Source organism: Cebus imitator, unplaced genomic scaffold (assembly GCF_001604975.1).
Source record: "Cebus imitator isolate Cc_AM_T3 unplaced genomic scaffold, Cebus_imitator-1.0 Scaffold103, whole genome shotgun sequence".
Classification (NCBI taxonomy): domain Eukaryota; kingdom Metazoa; phylum Chordata; class Mammalia; order Primates; family Cebidae; genus Cebus; species Cebus imitator.
This window is the reverse complement of record NW_016107418.1, coordinates 5,753,891-5,772,528: the sequence shown is the minus strand read 5'-3', so window position 1 is coordinate 5,772,528 and position 18,638 is coordinate 5,753,891. Positions and strand designations below refer to the sequence as shown.

General features: G+C 39.5%; 1 protein-coding gene across 2 annotated transcripts in view; it reads left to right on the top strand.

Annotated features, from left to right (window-relative positions):
• Positions 1-3,060, top strand: part of NUP58 (nucleoporin 58) — a 40,454-nt gene extending 37,394 nt beyond the window's left edge. The window contains exon 16 of one of the 2 annotated variants that reach the window (XM_017537538.2): positions 593-3,060. In XM_017537538.2, the coding sequence (XP_017393027.1) occupies positions 593-762 (170 nt within the window). In that variant the 3' untranslated portion in view covers positions 763-3,060. The remainder of the gene's footprint in view (positions 1-592) is intronic. The other variant, XM_037741701.1, reaches the window with a different exon arrangement.
• Positions 3,061-18,638: the final 15,578 nt, after the last annotated feature.

The following is an 18,638-nucleotide window of genomic DNA, read 5'->3' as shown; positions in this document are numbered from 1 at the left end:
ATCAGCAGTTCCAGTTGGAGGAAGATAATAAGATTCCATGTTGTCAGGATTATAATTGAAATATTGTATTAGTTAACTAGGCAGTAGTAGCACTAGATCTTAATTTTGCAAAAGCTCTTATAAAATCAAAACAGTAAGTGCTGCTCTTGTGTGTATTTGTTGTCCTGAACATTGTTGGTTGAGGCTTTCCTGGAAGACTTGGAATTGCAAGGGTAGGTCCAGATGTGTGAATGTCCCTCTTCTACATGTTGATAAAATGTTGTTTTTGGTGGGGCTAAGGAGAAAGGCACCTTGACATATTTAATTAACAGGAAAGTTTCTGGCAACTTGAAGTTTCTATAGATTTTAGTTATTTGTGCTAAGGTTTCTCTTTTGGCATGCATCACTGAACTTTCTTTCAAGGTGCCACTTAGTTGTTAGCTAAATTATTTTCCTGTTAAAATTTTATGTTAGAAATTTAGGGCTTTAAGATATTTGCTATTCTTATAGATTATGTATTCTTTCAGATAGAAATTTACTGCTCCTCCCTGTTTTTTATATTTGTTTTTGGAATTCAACTTCTGATATGAATATTTTTTTCCCTAAACATAAGGCTTTGGCAGCTCAAGTACATCTGGGTTTAACTTCAGCAATCCTGGCATCACGGCATCAGCTGGTTTGACTTTTGGGGTGTCCAATCCTGCCTCTGCAGGTTTTGGAACAGGAGGACAACTCCTTCAGTTGAAGAAACCTCCAGCTGGAAACAAAAGAGGAAAAAGATAAACATGGGTTGATGTGTTGAGAGAATCCATAGCAGCACCATTCATTCTATGAGTCTATTTTTCTAATGATGCAGTAATTAAATTGCATCCCAGGAGATTTATAAAGTTTTGATATTTTTCCCTACTCTGGAATTTGAACTTTCTTCATGTTTGCCACACTGAACATCTTTTTTCCTGTGAATTTAAAATCCAGTTGTGTTTTCTTTTTAATTTGATTCTCAGTGTAAGAAATGTTCTGATTTTGTCACTGATTGATAATGGTTAGAAACCGTTAACCTAAAACTTACTATTTAACTTAGTGTTGATAGCAGTGTTTTTGTTGATAAGGTTTACATTACGTGAATACATGCACATTTGTTTCTTATACAGATGGTGTGAACTCTAGGGCCTATGCTAGAATCAGTTTGTTCCTTGATAAAGGCCTTTTGAATTACACTGCAGGGCATCTTGTGAATATGTATGTAAATATGCACAGAATAATACACACAGTTGTGTGTGCATATAAAATATATATTTACGCCGGGTGTGGTGGCTCATGCCTGTAATCCCAGCATTTTGGGAGGCTGAGGTGGGTGGATCACCTGAGGTCAGTAGTTTGAGACCAGCCTGACTAACGTGGTGAAACCCCGTCTCTACTAAAAACACAAAAATTAGCTGGGTGTAGTGGCATGCACCTGTAAACCTAGCTACTTGGGCTGAGGCAGGAGAATTGCGTGAACTTGGGAGGCGGAGGTTGCAGTGAACCGAGATCGTGCCATTGCACTCTGGCCTGGGTGACAGAGGAAGACTCCATCTCAAAAAATAAAATAAAATAAAAAATATATTTACAGGCCTATAACTTTGCCTCAGACTGTTCCCTTTTTCTAAGGGTATTCAAGTTTTCACGTTTTAAGCTTCATATTCTCAGTGCTTGTAGAATGATGAGCTAGAGGTGACAGGTCATTGCAGTTGTTTGCCTAAAGACTTATGAAATGGTTATTGGTATAAATATTTGGCCAACTCAACTTTATTGCCCCTGGTCTTTTCCGTTTTTGTTTCTACCTTAACCTTTAGCAGCTCCTCCAGATGGAATGTTCTAAGACTCATCAAACAGATTTTAACAATTTTATTATCCTGTGTGTCCTTATATTGCTTCTGTGAGTTGTTTTTTTCTTATCAGAGATGAACTTTCAGGAGCATGTTTGAACTCCAGACTGGTGTTCTGGGGCAAAGAGCTATTAGCCAAATGGATTCTATGCAGGTCGAGGATGCACTGAAGTTCTGTAGTGAGAACTTTTCTAGATATTCCCATACAGAGTTCTTTCTTATAGGGCTATTGGTATTGACACCAAATGGAGTGGCTTCTCAGCCTCTTAATGTCTTAAGTAAGTGCTTAATTTGGAATACAGAAACCAGTATATTTTAAAAAAGAAAAATATTCTTTGTAGCAACTGTAAATTCTCCGATTATAACAGTGAACAGAGCTCCAGGTAGTAACACATAGGCATGTCAGGTTATATCTGTATATTTGACTACATTAATATTAGTGACATCAAGTGGATATAAAAGAAAACCCTTGGAAAGAGAACTGCCTTAGCCATGATTTCAGAGAGAAACCATTAGTAGACCTATTTATGATTCAATTATGGTTTTCAGATAGAATGTGAACATGGAATTTCATTGAAAATAGTTTAATTTTTTATATAAAAGGTTTTGTACATAATGTGTCAGTGACTATTTTCAAACTCACTTTCACCAAGACATGTTTCTTCTAAAATGCATTGCATACACACACATGCACACACATGTGCACACACACACACATAATTTTAGCATAATGTTAGTCGGGTTTGATTATAAAAGTGTTGTCAAATCTGTTTTATTTATCTGCATATAGCAGTGATGGGCTTTTTGAATTGAAATTTTTGCACACTGGTGCATTGAAATAAGGAAAATTATTTATCTCTGAGCACTAAACTTATTTTTGCATATTTCTGTGATATTGCAATCCCCAGATCCAGGTCGTGGGAAGTTAGGGAAATGGTGTGATTTTGTGTTTTGAATTATTGTCAGAATTATTACACAATTACAACAAACTTTTTTTAAAAAAGACATTTCATTGTACTGCAGAAATCTGAATATTTATATTTCTTGTTTTTTTCTTTATATATTTTGCATTTTAATATGTTGAACCACTGGAAATTTGTAACATTAATTTGTTATAGGACTTTAAATGTGTTGTCATTGTCTCCATTGTCTTTGTCCAGAGCCTATTATTATGGAAACAATAAAATTTATTGTGTCAGTTGCTTTGATTCTTTATAGGTGTCAGTAGCTGTTCTTAATATGTAATTTTCTTATTATTGCTCTTTTATTCTCTGGTTGGGTTTTAGTGTATTCTCTTCATTGGTTTATACATCTTGCTCTTTTTTAAACAGAAGACTGAACATAAGATAGTAAATTATTTGTCACTTGCTTTTGTCTTCTCAAAATGACAAAAACTGTAAACATTTTTATTTATAAATAAGAATATTGAGTGAAAAAGGAAAAGTCGCCTTGAACTTTTAGGCCCTAATTCCACTCCATTGCCTAATGGTTTGATACGTATCCTTGTAGACCCTTTTAAACGTGTCCCCCAGTGTATATAAATGCTACTTCTCTTTTTCTTTTATATTCTGTCTGATTTTTTCTCACATTTTATTCTCTTAGATCCCTCTACTTTTTTAACAAATAGGTTAAAAAGTCCGTATTCTGGACTTGTTCTTTTTCCCTTCTATTGGTATATTATCAGCATCTTTCTGTGTCCATATAGATTTACTTTTTACATACTGTCCCATAGAATGGGTGTACAATGATCTGTTCCAACTATTCTGTTTTGTTTTTGTGTTTTTTTTAGGAAATGGAATTATTTTAAAAAAAATTTTTTTTTATTTCCATAGATTTTTGGGGAACAGGTGGTATTTGGTTACATGAGTAAGTTCTTTAGTGGTGATTTTTGATATTTTGATGCAGCCATCACCTGATAAAAACTACACTTAGTTTTTATCCCTCACCGCCTTTCCATCCCTTCCCTCCTAAGTTCCCATAGTCATTGTATTGTTCTTAATGCTGGTGTATCCTCACAGCTTAGCTTCTGCTTATGAGAGAGAACATAGGATGTTTGGGTTTCCATTCCTAAGTTTCTTTACTTAGAGTAGTGGCCTCCAGTTCCATCCAGGTGCTGCAGATGCCATTAATTCATTCCTTTTGTTGAGATGGAGTTTAACTCTTTTCACCCAGGCTGACGCCATCTTGGGTCACTGCAGCCTCCGCCTCCTGGGTTCAAGCAGTTCTCCCTCAGCCTCCCGAGTACCTGGGATTACAGGTGTGATTACACCTGGCTAATTTTTGTTTTAGTAAAGATGGGATTTTACCATGTTGGCCAGCCTGGTCTTGAACTCCTGACCTCAGGTGATCCACCTGCCTTGGCCTCCCAAAGTGCTGAGATTACAGGTGTGAGCCACCGTGCCCAGCCAATTCATTCCTTTTTAGTGACTGTGCAGTATTCCATTGTGTGTGTGTGTGTGTGTGTATACACACCTATACCACACTGACTATTCTCTCTTGATGGATAGTTAGGTTTATTTGACTATTTCAGTTTGACAGAAAAAGTTGGAGTGACTATGCTTGTACATGACTTTGTGTGCTTATGTTATATTTAATGTTTGTTTGGGGTTGATTCTGGAAAAGAATTGCTGAAAAGTCATATAAATTGTGTGTTTTAATGTCACATTGCCTCCAAAAATGCTATACAAATATATACTCCTACCAGTGTGTATATCCATTTCCTAGTATTTGTGATCCTAGTTAATTGTAATCCTAATTATGTTTGTGATGTCAAACTTTTCAATATCAGCTATTTGTATGTTAGTGTAATTGCTTATTGTTTGTCCATTTTTGTACCAAATTAGGGTTTTTTCTTAATGATTTGTAGGACCTCCATAGATAATAGGCATTAGTGTTTTTCCTGTGAGGTATGTCTAGTCAGCTATATTCAGAATCTTGCCTTGACCATGTGTGATCTTGAGCAAGTTACTTAACTTTTCTGGACTTCAGCTTTATCATCTGGAAAATGATGATATGCATGAGTGGTTATATTAATATAATCAAATTTAAAGCATTTGGATAGTGTAACCCCTGACACTTTATATGCATTGGCTATTCCTGCACCAGTACCCCACTGCATTAATCATTGTAGCCAGATGTTTCATTTGCGTACCTGATTGCAACCTGCTTTATCTTATCCTTTTTGTTTGCTTTTGTGTGGGGAGGCTATTCTGGGACACTTAGTCTTTAAGATGAACTTTAGTCTCTATTTCATTAAGTTTGATTTTCTTTAAAAAATTCTATTCAGAGTTTTATTGGATTTACACAAATAATATGTCCTGGGGAAAATTGACAACAGTATGCACAGCATGATATGTGCATTTGCTAGGTCTTTTATTCTTTTAGCAAAGTTTTTATTAGATTCTTGTTTGATTATTTTTACTACCCATCTTGATTTTATTTCTGAGTGCAAATTTTTATCCTGTAGTAGGTATGAGGTCATGTACATTATTATAACCAGTTAATTCTACTGTCCACTCTGATGATAATATAGTAAACCAGAGTTAATGTCCTACTTTTTCTGTGAATAAGGCTGGCTTTGCCACACTTTTTGAAGCACACACCAAGACAGGTTTATTCAGTCACAGGATTCTGGACTTGCTAAATGAGCCAGTTTCCTGGGAAGTCTGAGCTGGCAGACCTAACAAATCTCAGTCACAAAGTCCTCTTTGCCTGCTACATCAAATCCTTGTTTATTGGTTGCATAGTCTGTCCTGGGTACCACTGTCAGTACTTTATCTATACTTGACCTTGTTTAATCTGAATATTACCGTGTAAAGCAGAAATACCCAATTTGTAGATGAAGGAACTGAAGCTAAGGTTAAGCAACTTATTTGAGGTCACATAGCTAACTCATAGGTCAGGGGTTTAAACCCAGACCTGTTTACTTCTAAAGCACAATATTTTACTGCCTGTCTCTGATACAGGAATAGCGTGCTGATTTTCATGACTAACTGAGAGGCACAGAAGGTAACGTGATTACACAGATCATATGGGGAAACCACAAGTATGTAATAGGTTGTAGATCAGGGCAAATTAAGGTAAGTACCTAGGTCTATGGGATTTAAAAGGAGAGAGAATAATATCTATGGTGTAAAAGTGTTACGAAGAAGCAAGAGCCACACTTGTGTGGTCCATGTTTGACCTTTTCTTGCTGGTTCCCTATGAAAAGGTTTATGGAAAAAAGCGTCATCCCAGCAACTGGGCAATTCGGGGAGTAGGATGGGGGTGTGTCCACCTTGGAAAAGGTAAGCAGAGCAATTTTGACTATTTTAGGATCTGTCAAAGTTTAACAAGAAAACCTTTCCTGGAAGGCTTATTTGACTCCCCTGTCACTGAAAAGAGCACCACATGCGCAGACCAAGTGAGACTTGCTGGTACAGATAAGCAGCTAGCCCTTTAAAAAGCTCAAGAGAATCATGGAAACAGGCAAGAATGAGAGGCCACAACATAAAAGATAGTAGGGATGAATGGAAAAATTGATAAAATGTGTTTTTGCCTTTTTCCCATTCATTCCATTGAATGTATTTGTTTTTTCTACCTAGTCTATTTGTCAGCTAATAGGAACAAAAAACCTACCAGGCTGACAAAGATTTCATTGCTGACAAGTGTGCTGTAGAATTAACGGGGGGACTCCTTATCATCACCACTCCTTAAACCCTCCGGTAGCGAGTCAGTTTAATTCAGTAAACATTCTTTAATAATTTGTGTGATCCACTGCTGGAAATTTAGGAATATATATTAATAAGTATGGGTAGGATATTGTCTATACTCAATAATAGCTAACAGTGCTAAGTAGGGGCCAGGATCTGCTCTTGCGACCTGTCATACATAGTTAATCCTCAATCTTGTGAGCTAGGTACTGGTGGTCCTTTTTTTACAGGCAAGAAAACAAGCACAGTTGTTATAGTCACCACTCAACTAGCAAGCGAATGGGCTAGGATTCAAACCCAGGCAGTCTATGTAGAGTCTATGTAGGCTTTTAACTTTACATAATTTAATGATCTAAAGTGGGTTTTCTTAAGTGATACATGAAAAGTTCTTGAGTATATGAGGATCAATTAATTTAACCTGAGGCAATCAAGAAAATAGCTGGCTTTGAGGAATAAATATGAATATAGTTTATATTTTGTGAAGTATTTACAAGTTTAAAGAACCTTTAATTTAAAATCTCAAAGTTGAACAACATAAAGGGGTTCAAAATAAAAGACACTTATACTTCGCCCTCCAGAGGAAGTTTGTATCCCTTATCTCAATGTGCTTGGGACAAGAAGCGTTTCAGATTTTGGAATATTTTCATATACATAATGACATCTTGGGGAGGGGATCCAAGTTTAAACATGAAATTCATTTATGTTTTTTGTACACATGCTCTGGGGGTAATATACAATATTTTAAATAATTTTGTGTGTGAAATAAAGTATTGTCTGGTCCAACACATGAGGTCGGATGTGGAATTTTCCATTTGTGGTTTCATGTTGGCACTCAAGTTTCAGATTTTGGAGCATTTGGAGTTAGGGATTCTCAAGCTGTATTTGCCTTCCAGCTCATGGGAAGAAGGAATGAAGAGAATACCTTTCTTTTAGGAGTACGAGCCAACAGTTGCATACTTCTGCTCATACCACATTGTCCAGAACCTAGTCACATAGCTGCAAGTAGGGCTGGGGAATGTCTTGCTAAAACCTGTACTTGGTGAGGAAGAAGGGGGGAACTTACCTAGGGCACAGTAAGTGAATCTCCACAGGCTGCTGGGCCTCGGCCTGCCTCCGGAGCAGGGCTGTAACCTTACATCTTTGTTAACAGCCACGAGTCAGTGCTCCATCTTTCTCACAATTTGACTTCATTTTTGGCTTCCAAGAATTTACTTTTTTGCTAATTCAGCTATGCATTTTAAAAATGTTTTTAAAAATTGTCATTATTTTCAGATGGTTTGTAGTAGGGCTGTGTTTTAGGAGTCTACTCCACGTACAGCTTTAAATAGGCCTTATGACTTAGAGCTCCGTAATGGAGCTTGTTTTTGTAGATGTTTTTATAGGTGCATTAATAACAAAGATTCTTTCAAATCATTGTTTACATCTTCTCTATTAGCCAAACAAGGATTGATCTAAAGAACAATACTCTTTTTTTAGTAACTTAGCCAAAAACAATAATGTGCTGAGCATTTATTCCTTCTGGTCTCAAGAATTTCTACTCCTCTATACTGTGTTTTACTTGCAGTTGGTTTAGAACGATTCTCCCTTTTTAAATCCTGATAATAAACATATTTTGTGGATACCTTTTATAATCCAGGGAGTGTCTGGCAAGCCATTCTCCCTTGGCTGAGAAGCAGTGCAGTGTGCACTGCCTGCAATGGTAACCATTGGCCACATGTGGCTACTGAGCACTGAAATATGGTAAGCGTGGTTGAGGAACTGAACTGTTAACTTTAATTTTTATCAATTTAAATTTAAAAACTGACACATCATTCAAATATTGGGCAACGTTTAAGTGTGTTTGGAACAACTAGAGTTTATGAGTCTACATTTTCAATTATAAAATTTATAAAATCTAAATGCAAATTAAGTTTCAAAGGAAATTTGGCATTCAAATGGAAAATTCTTTAGGTATAAACTTCACACTGGATTTTGAAGATAGGAAGAAAAATGCACAATGTTAATGTTTTTGTGTTGACATGTTGAAATATATTAAGTATATTTCAAAATGTTTATATTTGTTTTAATGTGATTGAAACTTATTTATTTATTTATTTAGAGATAGGGGGTCTTGTTGCGTTGCCCAGGCTGATCTTGAACTCCTGGGCTCAAGTAATCTTTCCAGCTTAGCCTCCCAAGCAGCTAGGATTATAGGTGCACACCATCACACCTGGCTAGCATAAAATTTAATCTATGTGGCTCACATTATATTTCTATTAGACCATGCTGCTTTAGATGGTGCAGACCATGATTCTGGGACCAAATATGGCTTATATGTCTGAAACAGAAATAATTTACAGGTAATTTAATTTGCTTCTTTTTGCCTCTTAGTTCAGTTGTTAAAGCAGTTCCTTCCTGGTATCCCCACTTTCTTTGTCTAACCTGGTTCATTATCAGAGTTCTTACAGTTATCTTCACAAACAGGATCATGTCAAGCCCATACTCATTGGTGCTCTTTATTCCAAACTCTTTCGTAACATACAAAGCCCCTCACAGTCTGGCCTCTACTTTTACCAGTCCCTTCTGATGCTTTCCCACACCAAGGCCATTCCCAAACACTGTGCTCTTTCACACTAGGGGCTGTTTATTTTGTCTAGAGTAAATGTCAGCCCTTCACCATCGTCTTTCCTCATCCTTCTCTACCCCCAGGAAAGTTAGTTTGTTTCTCTTCACTCTGGTTGGACTTTGGACCTTCTAACACAGGCTTACCAAGCTACATTTTTATTATTTGGTGGTATCTTTGTCTCCCATATTAGGCTGTGTAATCCCCCCGGACAGGAGCCCTGTCTTGTTTTAGTTTGGGTTTGTTTCTGTATCCTCAATGCTTACCATCTAACTGGATTCTATTAATGTTTATTCATTAAATAATCAATGCTGTTGGAAAAGGGTCACTTCAGTGGCCCTCCCTGCTGATCCTTCTCCTTATAAAAGCCTTGGAATCATGCTGCTAGGTAGGATCTCAGCTTTATCACTTGGTGGCTGTAGGACCTTAGGCAAGTTGTTTAACATCTTGGTGCCTCAGAAAACGAAGATGAGAGTCCATCTTATAGGTTGACTGTGAAGATTGAAATGGGTTAGCACATGTAAGGTGCTTAATATGTACCTGGTGTAAGCTAAGATGCAGTGAATATTAACTATTGTCACAATATAGTCTAAATGATTTTTCTCTTTCTCTCAGGCAACAAATCAGAGGTTTTAACTGAATTTCGAAAACCCAGTGTTACAGAAACCAATGAAGTAGGAAGAAAACTCCAGTTCTGAGCAGTCCTTGAATCAACAAATACCTACCTTTAAGGAACTTCTAATTCTCATTTTGTAAATCTTATTATTTAAGAAAAGCACTTAAGCTTAGCATAGGTTTGGTCAAGATGTTTAGAAGTAAGGAAATAAAACTTGCCCTTGATGTTTAAGGACAATCTAATGGCTCATATACCAGATCCTGGGAGTATTTAGAGGATTTGGGAAGCAGACCACTAATTCAATGTATAGAAGGGACTGGTGAAAAACTCAGAGTAGGAAAAGTCAGTGCAAAATAAAATTGACCATGTATAGTGAATTAAATACTTTTAAATTCCAATTATGCAACTCACTCTTAAAAAAACATTTTATTGAGATATAATTCACATACCATTACAGTTCACCCATCTGAAGTAAAATTCAGTAGTTTTTAGTGTATTCGCAAAGTTGTACAATATTATCACAGTCTAGTTTTAATTAAAACAACATTTTTTTTGGATTGCCTGAGCTCAGGAGTTTGAAACCAGCCTGGGCAACATGGTGAAACCCCATCTCTACTACAAATACAGAAAATTAGCTGGGCATGGTGGCACGTGCCTGTAATCCCAGCTACTTGTGGGGAGCCTGAGGCATGAGAATCGCTTGAACCTGGGAGGTAGGGGATGCAGTGATATGGAGACTGCGCTATTGCACTCCAGCCTGGGAAACAGGGTGAGACTCTAAAAAAAAAAAAAAAATTTTTTTTTTAGAGATACTCTCTGTCACCCAGGCTATAGTGACAATAGCTCACTGCAGCCTCCAATTCCTGGGCTCAAGCAGTCCTCCTGCATCTCCCTCCCAGGTAGCTGGAACTACAGGCACATGCCACCATACCTGGTTAATTTTTTTTTTTTAGATGGGCTTTCTATGTTGCTCAGGCTGGTCTCGAACTCCTGGCCTCTAATGATCCCCCCACTTTGGCCTCCCAAAGGGCTGGCATTACAGGCCTGAGCCACCATGCCTGGCCTCAGTCTAGTTTTAGAATGTTTTTCTCACACCGCCCCCATCCAAAAAAAAAAAAAAAAAAAACCCATAAGAACATTTTGTCACTCCTTATTCTACCCTAAATCTTAGGTAATCACTTTTTGCCTCTCTAGCCTGTTCTGGAATGTTCTGGATTATTTTATATAAATGTGACCATCTTCTTTCACTTTGCATAATGTTTTCAAGGGCCATCCATGTTGTAGCATGCATGAGTAGTACTTCATTTCCTTCTATTGTCTATATATATATATATATATATATGTATAATTTTTTTTTTTTGAGATAGAGTTTTACTCTGTCACCACCCAGGCTGAAATGCAGTGACACAATCTTGGCTTATTGCAATCTCTACCTCCCAGCTCAAGCAATTCTCCTGCCTCAGCCTCTCAAGTAGCTGAGACTACAGGCACACGCTGCCACACCTGGCTAATGCTTTGTATTTTAGGTTTCACCATGTTGTCCAGGCTGGTCTCAAACTCTTGAGCTCAGGCAATCCGCCCACCTCGGCCTCCCAAAGTGCTAGGATTCTAGGTGTGAGCCACTGTGCCCAGCCTCTTGTCAAATAATATGTGATTGTGTAGATACAACACATTTTATTTATCCATGCATCAGTTGATGAACATCTGTGTTTCCATTTTTTTGGATATTGAGTATTACTACTGTGAATATGCATGGGCAGATTTTTGTGTCAATGTATGATTCCGATTATCTTGGAGTGTATACTTAGAAGCAGAGTTGCTAGGTCATATGGTAACTCTAATAAACACTTTGAGGAACTGCCAAAGTTGCTGCACCATTTTACATTCTTACCAGCGATGTATGAGGGTTCCATTTCCTTTGCTGTCCGTCTTTTTTACTGTAGCCATCCTAGTGAGCGTGAAGTAGTATCTCATTGTGCTTTTGATTTGCATTTAGCTAATGACTAACATTGAACATCTTTATTCACATGTCTATTGTCCATTTGCATATTATGCAAATCATTCTTACACATGCATCATTTCTATGTTCATCGAATTTGCCAACAAATATTTGTGAACAACTATTAAGTGTCATTTTTTAAAGTGTTGGAATACGTAAGTGAATAAGTGAACATACCAAACAAAAATTCCAGGTCAGGCACAGTGGCTCATGCCTGTAATCCCAGCAGTTTGGGAGGCCCGGGCTGGTGGATCAGTTGAGCTCAGGAGTTCAAGACCAGCCTGGGCAACATGGTGAAAGCCTGTCCCTACAAAAAATACAAAAATAAGCTGGGAGTATTGGCGCCCTCTTGTAGTCCCAGCTACTCAGGGGGCTGAGGTGAGAAGATCACCTGAGTCTAAGAATTCAGGGCTGCAGTGAGCGAAGATCACACCACTGCACTCCAGCTTGGGTGACAAAGTGAGACCCTGTCTCAAAGCAAACAAACAAACAAAAATCCAACTCTCTAGTTGGGGGACATTCAACTAGAACATGTATTCTAGTTGGGGGACATGGGCAATATATAAGATAAACACGTTAAATATATAGACTGTTAGGGGATGGTAGCACTGCGGGAAGAGAAAGAGAAGGATAGAGACTGCTGGGGGTAAAGCTTAAAACTTTAAATAAAGGCGGTAGAGAAGGTCTTGCTGAGAAGATGGTGACTGAGTAAAGACAGGTGACCATAACAGAGGAAGGCACGCAGAGACAAGGAGAAAAGAGGCCCAGAAAATAGCAGATGAGAGCAGACAGGTAAATGTGATCAGATCGCTCAGACCCTTGGGGGCTTTGATGAGGACTTTGGCTTTCACTGTGAGACCCTGTCTTTGGAGGATTTGTATGGAGAGGTAAGATGATCTGGCCCCATCTTAAAAGGATGTTGGAGATGCATGTATATGCACCTGTGTGAGGGGTACTGGTTGCCACAATGCCTGGGGACCAGGGATGCTAAACGTTTTGCAGCAGAGAACAATCTTCCACAAAGTGTGAATTTAGAAGCCAAGTGCCCCAGCAAGAAAGAAACAGGACATGAGTTGAGAGGCTCATGCAATTCAGGTGAGAAGTGAGGGTGATTTTGCTGCCAGAAAAGGGCTCTTGATCCAGACCCCAAGAAAAGATTCCTGGATCTCGTATAGGAAGGAATTCAAGGTGAGTTGCAGAGTGCAGTGAGAAGAGATAGCTTCTTGAAAGCTACTCAGATACAGAGTAGGGCATCCTTAGAAGGCAAGAGGAGGAGCATGCCATCTTCATTTTAAACTTTTCTCATATATGGGTCTTATCTATGTAAAAGCTAAACTGAGTTACATCTACATGTGGGTTGGCTGACAACATGACAAAATTTAGTACTTTGTTGATTTAAAGAAAGTTATTCTTGGCATTTTTGTGCATAAATACATCAACACATGGCTACGTCTTAAAAGCATATATTGTTATGCGATATTGGGACACCTGGTCATTCTGCTGTCAAGGCTGTTTGTTCTTGCAGGCATTCCTAAACTGCTTCCTGAGCTGTAAACATCTTTCTGTTGTTTTTTTTTGAGACTGAGTCTCGCTCTGTTGCCCAGGCTGGAGTACAGTGGCACAATCTCGGCTCACTGCAACATCCGCCTCCCAGGTTCAAGCAATTCTCCTGCCTCCTGAGCAGCTGGGATTACAGGTGCCCACCACCACACCCAGCTAATTTTTGTATTTTTAGTAGAGACAGGGTTTCACCATGTTGCCCGGGCTGGTCTCCAACTCCTGACCTCCAGTGATCTGCCTGCCTGGGCCTTCCAAAGTGCTGGGATTACAGGCGTGAGCCACCACGCCCGGCCTTTAGCTATAAACATCTTATGACCATGGGCCATCACTGGCAAAGGAACGTGCCTTACTGGTTTTAAGATGGAGTTGATTTTAAAATGGTGTCATCCTGGCTTCCTGTGCTCCTGTTTCCCTAACAATTTGGAATAGGCTGGGGCAGCACGGAGGATGACTCTGGATATATTCTGAAGTTGGAGTTGAGAGTACTAGCTAACAGATGAAATGCAGGGTAAGAATAAGAGAAGAATCAAAGAGGACTTTGAGGATTTTGGTCTGAGTGTTGGGAAAAATGGAGTTGGCATTAATTGAAAAGGGTAAGACTGAAGGAGGCATAGGTGGGGGACGGGCTGCAGAACCGTGGGTCCAGTCTGAGACACCTGAAGTTTGAGATGTCTTTAGACATACCAGTGGACGTGAGGAGGAGACAGTTCTGAACTGCAGACTTGTGTTTCCACAGTTTTCTCCCCCACAGTTTCCATGAGTCTGCAGTTCAGGATAGAGGCCTGAGGGGCGATATGAATGCGGGAATCTCATCAGGGCAGGTGATCAACAGAGGAGTGGCTTAGAAAAGAGATAAGGTCTGGGGCTTCCAACGTGAAGAAGTCATAGTAGTGAGCAGGAAGCAGCAAGGAGGCTCTACACGTCCATGAGATAGGAAAAAGGTGTGAACAGTCAGGGATGGGAATCTCTGGTCACCTGGAGAAGTGTGGCTGAGTGGAATGCTAAGGAGGACAGCCTGACTGGAGTGGGGTCCTAGGAGAGTGGGGAGAGTCCCAGTCTGGCTATTATGGTCTATTCCCACAATAGCCATTCCCTCCTGCTGGTTACAGATATGTACTCTGGGTAAAACACAAAAACAGCTACTTGAGGGTTTTGCATAGCATGTAACAGAAGGCAGATTGTGGAAGGGAGTCAAAACTTAAGAGAAATTCATGGGGCTGTTTCCCATTGTCTTTTTTTGTTCTTTGGGTGTCTTTTGTTTTTGTTTTTTAATATTTTGTGTTTTTAATGTTTTGTGTGTGTGTGTGTGTGTGTGTGTGTGTGTGTGTGTGTGTGTCCCTTAGTGCTCTGCCCCAGGAGCAGACCTCAGTGGCTGATCAGTGCAATTCATGTGGTTAAAATTCCAACAGAAACTTCTCAGTCAGTGCCAGGCCCGATGGTTTACACCTGTAATCCCAGCACTTTGCATTTTGGGAGGCCAAGGTGAGAAGATGGCTGGAGTCCAGGAGGCCAAGATTAGCCTGGGCAAAATGGCAAAACCCTGTTTCTATACAAAAATTAAAAATTAACCAGGTGTGGTGGCGCACACCTGTAGTCACAGCTACTTGTGAGGTTGGGGTGAAAGGGTTGCTTGGGAAGGATTGCTTGAAACTAGGAGGTCGAGACTGTGGTGAGCAATGATTGTGCTACTGCACACTAGCCTGGGAGACAGAGGAAGACCTTACCTCACACACACACAAAAGAAACGTTTCAGTCTTTCTGATTACAGGAAATCGGGCAAAAGAGCCCCTGTAGACTGCAGGGAGTGTATGTGTGGTAGGGGAGATTTGAGAGAGGAAAAAGCCAGGGAAGGGAATTCCATAATCAGTATAAGCCTCAGATTAACCCTAAACCATGTACGTGCAGGGCAGACCCACACCAGGTTAGCAAGTGCCTAGAGAACTGAACAGAGGCTTGAATCACTGAAGGCGAAACAGAGCTTATGGTCTGAATTTAACCAGGGCAATTGTATGCTAGAACAAAAACATCAGCATTCTAAGGGATTGGAACAGAACCCAGAGTTTATATGACACACCATGGACAATGTTCCCAGGACAGAGTACAGACTTTCATGACCTGCAGAGAACGAAGAAAATGTGACCCATCCCCAAGAGAAAAGACAACCCTGACGTGCTCAGTGAAGTGAAAAGAAAAAAAAAAAAACAAACCACAAAAACCAATCCAGGAAATCTCAGTGGAGAAATATCAACTATAATGAAGAACCAAATGAATATTTTACAATGGAAAACAATGATATCTGTAATAAAAATTTACTGTAGAGTTCGGGCATGGTGGCTCATGCCTGTAAACCAGCACTTTGAGAGACCAAGGCAGGTGGATCATCTGAGGTCAGGAGTTTGAGACCAGTCTGGACAACATGGTGAAACCCCATCTTTATGAAAAAACAAAAAAAACAAAAAACAAAAAAAACAATACAAAACAAAAAAAATTAGCCAGGTATGGTAGTGGGCGCCTATAATCCCGGCTACTCTGGAGGCTGAGGCAGGAGAATTGTTTGAGCCAGGGAGGCTGAGGCTGCAGTAAGCCAAGATCATGCCATTGCACTCCAGGCTGGGTGACAAGAGTGAGACTTCATCTCAAAAAAAANAAAAAAAATATATATATATATATATACACACACACGCATGCGCACACAAATTACTAGAGAAAATAAATAACAAAATGAAAATGATAGAGGAGTCAGTGAACTTGAAGATCAATAAATATGATCTGAACTGTGAGAAAAATGATTGAAAGAATGAATATAATTTTAGGGACCTGTGGTATAATATCAAAAAAATCTAACTTTTGTGTAATAAAAACACCAGGGTTAGAGTTAAAGATTGGGTCAAAGACAACATTTAAAGACATAGTATCCAGAAACTGTCTAAATTTGGTGAAAGGCATACATTTACAGATTCAAAAAAATCATCAAACTCCAAGCAGAACAAGTGTAAATACATCATAAACTACATAAGACTAAAGACAAAAATTCTAAGTCACTATAGAAAAATGACCAATTGCACGGGGTGGGGCAGGAGGCATCTATTTGAATAATTACGGATTTCACATTTGAAACCATGAAAGACCGTGACTCAACGTCTTTAAAGTGCTAAAAGAAAACAACTGTCAATCCAGAATTCTGTATGTAGTAAAAATATACTTTTAGGAATGAAAATGACTAGAAACTTTGTCAGATAAAGAAAAACATAAAGAATTTGTCTTCAGAAGACCTTTATAAGAAATGCTAAAGAGATTTCTTGAGGTTGAAAGAAAATGATACAAGACGGAAATTTAGATCCTTTTAAGTTCTTTAAAACACATATGACTATTTAAAACCTAAACTATGACATCGTCAGGTAGGGTTTTCAAGATCTGTTGATGTAGTACTTATGATAACTCCTGACATAAAGAGTATTTGGCAGAGAGGAAAGGGACCTCTATGGTTGAAACGTTTTAACAATTTATGAACCCCAAGTAGTTTTGAAAGTTTATGTATATTGTAATTTCTAGAACAATTACCACCCCAATAAGCATACAAAGAGATACAGCCAGAAGGTCAATAGAGGCCGGTCCGGAGGCCAAGGCAGATCATTTGAGGTCAGAAGGTCCAGACCAGCCTGGCCAACTTGGCGAAACCCGTCTCTACTTCAAAAAAAAAAAAAAATTTGGGCATGGTGTCACAAGCCTGTAATCCCAGCTGCTGGAGAGGCTGAGGCAGGAGAATCCCTTGAACCCAGCAGGCAAAGGTTGTAGTGAGTGGAAATCGGTGGCCTGGATGATAGAGCGAGACTCCACATCAAAAAAAAAAAAAAAAAAAAAAAGTTCAATAGAGGAATTAAAATGAAAAGTTAAATATGTTCAAATAATTTAAGAGAGGGCAGAGACCGGGTGTGGCGGCTCATGCCTATAATCCTGGCATTTTGGGAGGCTGAGGAGGGTGGATCACTTGAGGTCAGAGGTTTGAATCCAGCCTGGCCAACATGATGAAACCCTATCTCTACTAAAAATACAAAACAATTAGCTGGGCATGGTGGCGGGCACCTGTAATCTCAGCTACTTGGGAGGCTAAGGCAGGAGAACTGCTTGAACCCAGGAGGTGGAGGCTACAGTGAGCTGATGCACCACTGCACTCTAGCCTGGGTTACAGAGAAAGACTCTGTCTCAGGAAAAAAAAAAAAAAAGAAAGAAAGAAAGAGGGAGAAAGTGGGAACACAACTTTTGGGGATGAAGTAAATGCGTGCTTTACTGATTGTTATTATTTCATAGGTCAATACGTATGCTTGTCAAACGAAGTATAAGTGGCTTATTCTACACAAATTTTACCTCAAACATGTTTGAAAAGAGACAGGGAAGAGGGAAACTGAGGCAGCAAGTAAAGGCAATCCTTTTGAGAAGATTGTTGAAAACTGGGGTAAGAAATGCCAGGAAAAAATCAGAATGAAGTGTTTTGTATTTTTATTTTTTTAAGATCCAAGAAATATGGCGTGTTTGTATGCTGATATAAAAGACCCAGTGGAGAAACGGAAAATTGGTGATGCCAGAGAGAGAGAGAAGAGAATCGTTGGAGTGATGCCCTTGGATAAGTGAGGGAAGGTGGGAGCTTTAAAATGGGACAAGTCTGGGGCTGCGCACGGTGGCTCACTCCTGTAATGACAGCACTTTGGGAGGCCAAGGTGGATAGCTCACTTGAGGTCAGGAGTTTGAGACCAGCCTGGGCAACATGGCAAAACCCCATTTCTACTAAAAATACAAAAATTAACTGGATGTGGTGGTGCATGCCTGTAATCCCAGCTACTCAGGAGGCTGAGGCAGGAGAATCACTTGAACCCAGGAGGCAGAGGTTGTAGTGAGCCAAGACTGTGTCATTGCACTCCAGCCTGGGTAACAGAGTGAGACTCTGTCTGAAAAAAAGGCAGGGGGTGGGGGGGCTGCGGGCAGACAAGTCTGAAGTAAGAGCAGAGACATTAATAACAGAAGAAAGTGTGGAGTTCACGGGCACAGATGCTAGAAGGTGGGAGATGGGTGGGTGGAAGCTTGTAAAAGCAAATAGTGGTGTTGCAAGTAGAGATGGGGAAGTTTGAGGAGAGAGAAGATCTAAAATAGTTACCCTGGCACAGTGGTAGAGTGAAGAGGCTAGCTGGCCAAGCAATGCCCTGACATGGTCTTGAGGTTGGCAGTCATGAAGTCAATGAGCCCAGTCAGTAGAGCTGGGCATTTTTCTTCTCCACATTGAGATGTGCAGATCTCAGCATGTAGATGGAAGAGACTCAGATTAAATCAG